Source organism: Mustela nivalis, assembly GCF_964662115.1.
Source record: "Mustela nivalis genome assembly, chromosome: 13".
In the NCBI taxonomy this organism is placed as follows: domain Eukaryota; kingdom Metazoa; phylum Chordata; class Mammalia; order Carnivora; family Mustelidae; genus Mustela; species Mustela nivalis.
The window spans coordinates 5,890,963-5,900,937 of record NC_139032.1 but is presented as its reverse complement, the minus strand read 5'-3'; the positions used below and the strand labels follow the sequence as shown (position 1 = coordinate 5,900,937).

Here is a 9,975-nt window from a genome sequence, read left to right as displayed (position 1 = left end):
TGGGAGAAACCGATTTGGCGGAAAAGCTGTGCACGTAAAGGGACGGCTGTGAAAGGGGCACATCTTGGTATCTCCTAATAAAGTAAGCAATGGCCTGGTATCGCAAGACTCCGGTCCCCATGCATAGGGCCACGCCACCTGTGCAATATTCCTCCCGTCTTTCCTCCCGTGTAAGGCGGGAATGGGTGCACCTCGCGGGTTGCAGCTGGGAGCGAGGGGACCGCGCCGGCTGCGCGCTCCGCACAGAGACCGCAGCAGGGTAACGCGCTAATCCCAGCTCCTCCAGCAGGAAAAAGGCGGGGAGATAATACTAGGTACATCCAGGGTTTGCCGTAAGTACTGAGGCTAAGTACCGCGCCTGTAGTGAGCACCAACCCCAGCCCGTCGCCCCCCCGGACCCCACGCGTGGAGAGAACGCACCCAGACTACCCGGGAAGCGGAGCTCCCGCGCTGGGCTAACGAGCGGCCCCCCGCACGCGCTCCCTCCCGCCGCGCGCTGTTGCCGGGGCCCAAGCACCGCCCCACTCCAGCGCGGGCCAATGGTAGCGCGGCCCGGGCACCGCCCAGCTCCAGCGCGAGCCAATGACGACGTCTCACGGGCACCGCCCTGATCCTGCGCGGACCAATAGCGGCGAGACCCGGCGCGGGAGCCGTCCCCGGTCGGGTGGGGAGGCGGGGAGACGGCTACCGACTCCGCCCCTCTCCCCTCTGACCCGGTGTCTCGTCTCTCCGTCTTCCTGTTCCAAACCACGTGGACGCGCCGGGGGCTGCTGGCTACGGTGAGGAGCCCGGGTCACCCCCGCCGCTGTCGCCGCCGCCGCCGCCGCCGGGGTCGCGACCCCCGCGCCCGTCCGAAGTCGCCACGCCCCGGCCGCCCGCGCTTTTGCGGAGGGCGCGCACATGGCGACTCCGGCGCACTGCCTCAGCTACGCGGGCTGCAACTTCTTGCGCCAGCGCCTGGTCCTGTCCACCCTGAGCGGGCGCCCCGTCAAAATCCGGAAGATTCGGGCCAGAGACGACAACCCAGGCCTCCGAGGTAACGCGGGGCGGGCGGTGCGCGGGGCGGGCGCGGGGGCCGCGGGAGCGCGGCGCCGAAGCCCTGGGGGCGGTGCGCGGGGAGCCTGCGCGTCCCGCGGGCGCGTCCCGGAGGCCGAGCGCCGCGCCGCCCCCACGCCCGAGCGCGCCCGGGACGGAGGGGGGAGGCGGGGTCGGCCCGAGGGGCGTGCGGCTCGGCCGCGTCGCGGGGGCCCCGCTAGTAAACAGCTGCACGCTTTCCGGCGCTACGGGTCGCGGCACACCCGGGGCATCGCCCCCTCGCCTGCCCGCAGCGCCCCTCGCTCGCGCCGCGAGCCTCGCAGAGGGTCAAGGCACTTGGCTGGCCCCGAATGTGGCGATTGGGCAGATAGAAGATGGAGAGAGAATTGGAGAGAAAAGTGCCGCCGGGTGGTTCCGTGCCCTGCCCCGAAACACGTCTCGGAAGCCGTTGCCCCCTCGGACGTCGGCGGTCTCTGTCGCCGTGATTTCTCAGCCGCCTGCACACCTCTGCTTGGGTGTGGAGTAAAGAAGAAGAAGAAAAAAAAAGAATCAAAATTCTGTGTTTTTAGCCGTAATTGGGATGTGCTCAGGACAGAAGCTTCGTGATGATTTTTTTTTTTTTTTCTTTAAATCATAGGTCTGATTGCCTTGACGTTAGTCACCTTTGGGGACAAGCGTTAAACCACAGCTGTCCAAGCTTTGCCCGGCAAAGGCGGATCGATGGAAAAACCGGCCCTGTTTAAACTCACATGGAGTTCAGTGGTGCGGGTTTAAACTGGCCCCTGAAATAAGACGCACGCATTCGAAAGCTTCTGTCTGGTTATCCCAGATTGGGAGATTTCACTCGAAGCAAATAAGGAAAGACCTGCCTGCAAATGGAAGGAGAGGGTCTGTGCTTGGTCTTGGAAGCTTTGTCGGTCCTGTTGAAGTGTTTACTTTGGCCCCGAGTTCTGTGCCCGGTGGCCGGCCCATTTCGTCCTCGGTCTGAATGCGTGTTCCGGAGGGTCGCAGCTCAGCCTCCCTGGAATGGTGATTGCTGGCCCACGAAGGGAAAGTGCTATGTCATTGATGGAGATAGCCCGTTAGGAAAGAAAGACCCTCCATACCGGGTGACCGTGGGGAGGGCTTGTGCAGGTGCACGGTTCTTCTCCCCACCTCTCAGAAGCACCGAGGAAGGGAAGCAGGGACGCCTAGCACGGCCTGCCGGGTGCTCTCCACATTGTCCTTATTCCGAACTGGCCCGGGCAAAGCAGTTGCTTGGTCGCTCTGCTCTGTGGCATTCTCCTCCAGCTCTCCCCTTCACCTCCAGTTTACTGTAGAGAATTTGCCATTCGCCAGATACGGTTAAGACAGGCTTCTGCCTCTGCGAACGGTGGGCATAGGTTTTTGGTTTTTGGTTTTGTTTTTTTTTAAAGATTGACTGATTGATTGATTGATTGATGTGACAGAACGAGATCACAAGCAGGCAGAGAGGCAGAGAGAGAGGTGGGGGTGGGAAGCAGGCTCCCAGGGCTCGATCCCAGGATCCTGGGATCATGACCTGAGCAGAAGGTGGAGGCTTTAACCCACTGAGCCACCCAGGTGCCCCTGGGCATAGGTTTTTTTGGTTGTTTGTTTGTTTTTTTAAAGCAATATAAGTACATTGGCCTGGAAACCTGGGATTTCTGTGGGAAATCTAGTGCTTGTAAGATACAATTTAGTGGTTGTCTTTTGAAGGTGGTCTCCAGACTAATATTTAGTGTTCTGAAGGATGCTTCACCACCACCCCTCCCCCGCCCCCACCATCCACTGTGTGTGGACATCTCTTCACTGCCACACACGCAAACTCTCATTTCTTCCAAGAGGGCTTGGCCGCTTGGAACTTCCCTGAAAGGATGCCAGGCTCCACTGCTTGGGGGAAGTTGTGCTCGTTGGCAGATTGTGTTGGTATGTTATGGGGAACACTACATGAAGCATTACATCAAGGGGAAAAAAATTAATACTTCAAGGGGAAAAAAAAGAGGTTCCTGATTTAGATCTTCTTGTGCTGGTTTTAAGTCCTTAGAAATCTTGTAGGTGTTCACTTAATTTCTTCAAGAGGGCTAGCCTGGATGGCTCAGATGGTTAAGTGTCTCCGTTTGGCTTGGGTCATCATCCCAGGGTCCTGGGATCGAGTCCTGCAGTAGGCTCCCTGCTCAGCAGGGAACCTGCTTCTCCCTCTGCCTGCCACTCCTAACCCCTGCTTGTGTGCTCTCTCCCTCTCTGACAAATAAAATCTTAAAAAAAAATTTCTTCAAGAGCAAACAGATATTTGTATGCATATATATGCATTCATAGTTATACATACATGTATGTATGTGTATGTACACATATACATAAACACACATACATGTTTATGTGTATAAATCCATGTGGCCCCTGCTACATGGTATGTGGTCATAGTCAAGTGAGTCCTCGGTAGTTTGTTTGAAGATGTAGCCAGGGCGGTGTGCTGCCAGGCATCTCTCCCTTTCTGACTCAGATTCTGAGAATTGGAAAAAACTTGGAGCATATCCAATAAAATCTTCAGTTTGAGTATAAAAATTGCATCTCTCCAAGGTGCTTGCTTAATCATTCCTCCTGGTGTGGGATCTGGAGAGTGGGGGATGTGGAGGCCTTTTGGCTCAGGGGCAGTTGTTCAGAAAAGGTTACTGAGCCCCAGTTTGTGCAAGCCTTTGTGGGACTGTAAACATGAGAAGCGGGTTGCCCCACTTCTGGAGGAGCTTTCTGAGTAGGAAGTGCTTGAGAGAGTAGCTTGAGTAACGTCAGGTAGGAAGAGCTGAATGTTGCAGAGGGACTCCAGGGACTTGGGGCAGAGGCTTCCCCGGAGGTTAGGAAGGAAGACTTTCTGGGTCTGCTTGTGGTCTGGACAGATATCATGGTGGACTGTTGCTGAAAGGAACAGCTTGTGAGTCAAAGAGTTCTTTATTTATTATGTTGAGGTAAAATCCTTAATTTGTTGTGGTTGTAGTAGCTTGGTGGTTCCAAGCTTCGTCTCAGAGTTAGACCTCGGTTTGAGTCTTGATTCTGCTTTTGCTATTAGCTCTTGGACCTTGGGCAAATTCTTTAACATTTCTGAGCTTCAGTTTTTTGTGTTTTGGGTTTTTTTTTTTTTTTGGTCTATAAAGTGAGGACAACATTACCAACTTCACTAGGTTATTGTAAAGATTAAATGAAGTAGTACTTAAAGCACGCAGAACAGTGGCGGGCTTGCGGGAAATACAAATGTTAGCTGATTTTGGAGTGCCTGGGTGAACTATTTGGTTAACTGTTTCGCTCTTGCTTTCGGCTCAGGTCATGATCTCAGGGTTCTGAGATTGAGTCCTCGGCAGGCTCTGCGCTCAGCAGGGGTTTTCTTCCTCCCCTCCCCTCCTTGTGCACTGTCTCTCTCATATAAAAAACAAATAAATCTTTTAAAAATAATGTTATTAACTGGTTTTATTATTATTTTAACTTTTTTTTTAAGGTTTTATTTATTTCTCAGAGAGAGCGAGCACAAGCAGGGGAAGCAGCAGGCAGAGCAGGCAGAGGGAGAAGCAGGCTCCCCGCTGAACGAGGAGCCTGATGCAGGACTCAATCCCAGGACTCTGGGATCATGACCTGAGCTGAAAGCAGATGCTTAACTGACTGAGCCACACAGGCACCCAAGTTCCTGCTTTTATATGGAAACCTCACATATTTAAAGAAAATTATGCCTTCTTTCTGTCCTCTCTTTTCAGTCTAAAGTTTTCCTTTTGAGTGATGTCTTCCAAATATTTGTGTGTATTATGTATAATGTAGTGGTTTTCAAACGGGGCAGTTCTGCTCCCCACAGGGACATTTGGCAGTTGTGGGAGATATTTTTGGTTGTTACAACTGGAAGGCTGCTCCTGGCATCTTGTGGGTAGAGCCCAGGGTTACCATTAAACATCCTGTAGTGCACCAGACCACTCCCTCGCACAGACACTACTGCCCGGAACGTCAACAGCATGGATGTTGAAACCCCCGGCGTATGAGACTTAATTATTATGCGTTTTCTTTTCTTTCCCCATATCTCTAGTGATTGGGAATAGTGTGTGGACCAAGAAAGTTGCACAGTGTTTCAGAAGGGGATGAGACACAAGGCACACTCTGTGACTTCAGGCAGACACGCTGGTCTCTTAAGTAAAACTGCTTCCTTCCAGTGCAGAGCAATTGTATGCAATGAGAAGATTTTGAACCTGTAAGAAAGATGATCCTAGAATGGTTTTTACTAATTACACAACTACATGTGTAGTTTCTGCTCCATTCTGAGAAACACAAACAATTATGTTTCATTCTACTCTTGCTGTTCGTGAGGAGGAAGTAAATATTTTGTTTTGCTTCTGTGTTCCTGCAGGTAGAAAGCCAAGGCATAGTTGAGGTAGCTGGGGGAGTTGAAGTCCGTGGAGTGGCGGAGCTGGGAGGAGGCTGCAGCCCGCTCCCGCCCGGAGGGCTGCTTCTCCCATTTAACTGAGCAATGGACTTGGCTGTTCCTCGTCATACGGGAAAGCAGCTGTCTGCAGAGCCCCGTCTCTGGATTTCCTGCGGACTGTGTATTGCAGGGTTAGTTTGAGTTCACAGTTTATGGGTAAGGTGAGGTCCACATGGGAAGAATTCCATGAGGGTAATTGTTTAAAGTGGGACTAGGGAAAGATGGACTTGGGCAGGAGCATTGGTTCAGTGGTTGGAACGCTCTTGCCCGTCCCTGAGCCAGTCTGGTGACCAAGCCTCACTGTCTTCCCCTGTGAAATTGGAGAGAGGGGTTATGTGGGCCCACGGGAGTGCCGCACGTGGCTTCAGCAGATGAGATTCTGAAAAGGGTGGGGTAAGTGGAGTTTTAATCGAAAGAATTCCTTAAAATGTGTGGTGGAAATGCTAGGTAGAGGTCCTTTGAAAGGAAAACATCTTTTGGTGAACTGATGTGCTGTTTTGGGGCTAAATCTAGCTGTTCATAAATTGCATCTTCTAGAGCGAGAATTGTAAGGGAAAACTTTCTCCTCTACTCTCAATACCTCTGACCCCAGATGTGTGGGATTTTTCCCCCTACAGAGCAGTTCTTCATTTCTCAGCGAGATCCGGCTGGGTGTACTACAGACTGAACTCCATTCTGACGCTGTCTACATGGAGAGGCTGCAGATCCCACTGGGTAAGGGCTCAGTCCCACAAGACTGCTGCCCGCTTCGGACAAGTCCCAGTTGCAAGTTCAGGCCTCTTGTACTTCTGACCTGCTGGTTATATAAATCGGGGGTTCCCACCATCTCCTCCTCGAGTCTGATAATTTGCTAGAATGATTCACGAAGCTCAGGGAAACACCTGTATCTCCCAGTTTATTGTAAAGGATATTACAGAGGGTACAGTTGAACATACTCAGAGGTATATAGAGCCAGGTCCTGCAGGGTCCTGAAGCAGAAGCTTCTGTCCTCTGGAACCAGGGTGGGCACCACCCTTCCCGCACATGTGTTCATTCACCGGCCTGGAAGTTCTCTCCTTGTGCGAGAGTTTTAATAGGGTTTAATCTCCAGGCAGCCTCCTTCCCTTAAGGTCAGCAGGTAGGGCTTCAAGTTCCAGCCCGCTAATGACTCGGTGTTTCTTGTGACCAGCCCCATCCTGACGTTGTGAAGGGACCCCATCCGACGTCACCTCATCAGCATAAATTCCAGTGTAATTGAAAGGGGCTTCTTAGGAATAAATTTTAGGAGACCCTCCTATTATTTTAGAACTTCCAAGGATTTTAGGAGCTCTGTGCCAGAAGTCGGGGACAAGGGCCAAATACATTTCTTACTATGCTGCATGGATGCGCCTGTAATCTGGCCTGAGACTCAGACTTACTGATCAGTACTAGAGTTGGGGAAGCCTGATGACTCTATCAAGGATAGTTGATTGAATATTGTCTCGTGGATTGGGAACCTGCCCTCTTGTGCCTCTGTTGACTGTTAGTTTGCTATCATATGTTGATTATTGGGTACCCAAAATGAGATACTCCTCTAAAAGACAGTTGCCAGGAATCCTAATTGTCTGCTTTCAGATCTGCTGTTGCTTGGAAGCTATAAAATACTATCCCAGATGGAACCGTGCACCGTCCTTTTTTTTTTTTTTTTAAAGTAAGCTTTTAAGCTTTTTTTTTTTTTTTTTGAGATAGTTGTGGATTCACATGAAGTTGTAATAAATAATACTGAGAAAGCCTATCTACACACTTCACACGATCCCCTTCTCCCCATGGAACATCTGGAAAAACTGTAGTAGAATGTCACAGCCAGGAAATGGACAGGGATGAGAGTGAAGGTATGAGCCTCCGTTACCACGAGTCTTCCTCAGTTTGCCTTCTCAGCCACACCATCGTCTTCCTCACACCACCAGCTCCTTAACCCTTGGCAGTCACTAATCTGTCTTCCATTCCTTTAATATTGTCACTCGAAGAATGTAAATGGAATCATATAATAAGTAATTTTTTGCAGTGGACGTTTTTCATTCAGCACGATCTTCTGAAGATCTCAGTTTTTCTCAGGTTTTTCCTTTTTATTGCTGAACAGTATCCTATGGTATGAAAGTATTACAGTTTTTTTTTTAAACCATTCACCTGTTGAAAGACATCTGGATTGTTTCTTTTTTTATCTTTTTTTGCCATTATGAATAAAGCTGCTGTAAACATCTGTGTACAGGTTTTTATGTGAACATAAGTCTTTCCTTGGGATAAATGCCCAGGAGTATAGGCGCTGGACTGTATGGAGTTCGAATACTTAGGAAACTGCCAAAGCGTTCTCCAGTGTGGCCTTACCATTTTATATTCCCACCAGCAATGTGTAAGTGATTAAGGTTCTCTACACCCTTGCCAACATTTGGTGGTGTCACTTCTTTTTCCCTACGGGCTTAAATGTGTTACTTTTTCTAAAATCAACATTTTAATAACTTGGCTAAGTCTGTGCAGCTGGTGGCACTGAGGCACCCTCCTGGCCTCTGGCCCTGCGGACCAGCTACAGCGTCTGCTGGGCTGTTTCTGGATGAGTCCCAAGGTTATTGGCTAACAGGCAGCAGCTCAAGGTTACTGTCCCATCCCTGTCCCCCCCAGATGTCACATTTTGGAAAAGCCCCATCTTGATAACACTTTCTTGTAGAACGTGATGTTCTCTGATTTGGGGGGACGGGCTAAAATCTCCTTGGTTGTTGCCAGGGGTGAGTGATGCTAACAACGTGAAGGAACAGGAAACTCAGGAGTGCCCTCCTGTCCCCCCAGGAGAGGACGGAGCCCACGGCCCACTGTGCTCTGAGTGCCATTTCTCACACACCTGACATGACGCAAGGAGCTGCAGGCCAGACAAGGCAGCTGCCGCATGGCACCGGCACTGCTGGGGGCGGGGACCATGCCGGGACGGTGCCCACGGCAGCCTGGGCCTGACCCAGGCCTCCCTGCAGGGTGGCGGGGGGCGCAGGAAGCATAGACAAGCCACAGGTGGGGGATGCAGGCCTCAGGCTGCAGCAGGTGGCTGTCACCGGAGGAGTCACTGCAGGAGCCTGAGGAGTTTGAGTAGGATGTTCACGTTGAGAGGCAGGAGGAAGAACTCCATGGAGGACCGGTCCCAGGCTGGGGGGGTGCTTCCTCGCGGCTTGCAGTCTCTGTGCTTTGTGCTATGCCCGGGCTGTTCCTCGTGCCCTCCGACCGCCGTGTTCAGGGTTTCTAGTTTTAGCTGTCCTGATTGTACTGTCTTGTTTAATTTGCATATTCCTAATGGTTGATGAAGGCCAACATCCTTCCCTCTCCGTTTGCCATCAGCACCACCTCCTCTGACATCTTTTGATCATTGCCTACTAGCATTGTTTTTAAGCTTAAGTTTTGAGAGTTCTTTATGTGTTCCGGTCCTTACGTGTCAGATGTGTGGGTGGCTGATACTGTATTCCACACTAAAGCTTGTCCTTTCGTGTTCTCTCTCTCTTTTTTAAGTAAGCTCCATGCCCAATGGGGCTTGAACTAATGACTCTGAAATCAAGAGTCACCTGCTCTACCAGCTGAGCCAGCCAGGCGCAGTCTTGTCGTTCCCTTAACATGGTCTTTTGCAGAGTAAAAGATTGTACTTTTAATGAAATATAATTTATCAAATTTGTCTTTTATGGCTTGTGCTTTTGGTGTTGAGTCTAAGATCTCTTTGCCTAGTTTTCGATTTTGAAGATTTTCGGTGTTGTTTCCTGAAGGTGTTAGAGTTTCACATTTGACTTCGTATGACTGCTCCAGCATCATTTCTTGAAAGGCCTTTTCTTCCATCAAATTGCTTTTGTACCTTTGTAAAAAGTCAGCTGGACACATTTGTGTGTGGGTCTTTTTCTGGGACCTTTCTTTGTTTCCCCTGATCCATATGTTTGTCCCCTTGCCGGTACCACAGACTTGATTATTGTACCTATAATTGTGCAGACTGATACCTTCAGCTTTATTCTTACTTTTCGTGATTGTTTTAGCTGTCCTGATTACTTTGCCTTCCTGTATAAATTTTAGAATATCTTGTCTTTATTGACACAAAAATTCCCAAGATTTTGACAGGAACTGTGTTAAACCTATATGTCAATTTGGGGAGAATTGTCATCTGTACTGAGCCCTCTAAGCCATAAAGATAGTACGTAACTCCATTTATTTGGATCGTCTTTACTTTCTTTCACCAGCTTTGTGTAGTTTCCAGCACACAAGTCCTGTAAACACTGTTAGATTTACACGCAAATATTTTACTTTTTCTAGCAATTGTCAGTGGTATAGTATTTTTAATGTCAGTCTCCAATGCTAGTATATAGAAGTACGGTTCATTTTTGGGAACATGTTTATCCTCTACCTATGCTGAATATACTCTACCTATGCTGAATCCTTTATAGCTCTAGGTGTCTTTTTGTACATTCTTTGGGATTCTCTATGTAGATAATAACATCATCTGTAAAAAGGAATAG

General features: G+C 49.8%; 1 protein-coding gene across 4 annotated transcripts in view; it reads left to right on the top strand.

Annotated features, from left to right (window-relative positions):
* The first annotated feature begins 652 nt into the window (after nucleotides 1–652).
* RCL1 (RNA terminal phosphate cyclase like 1) overlaps nucleotides 653–9,975 on the top strand; it is a 64,528-nt gene continuing 55,205 nt past the window's right edge. For 2 of the 4 annotated variants that reach the window (XM_082694318.1, XM_082694316.1), the window contains exon 1: nucleotides 3,836–3,961. Coding sequence is in view for 1 of the 4 variants with exons in the window: in XM_082694315.1 (XP_082550441.1) it covers nucleotides 901–1,036 (136 nt within the window). In the remaining 3 variants the exon portion in view is untranslated. Of the gene's footprint in view, nucleotides 1,037–3,835; nucleotides 3,962–9,975 lie in introns of those variants that run through there. The other 2 variants (XM_082694315.1, XM_082694317.1) reach the window with 2 other exon arrangements.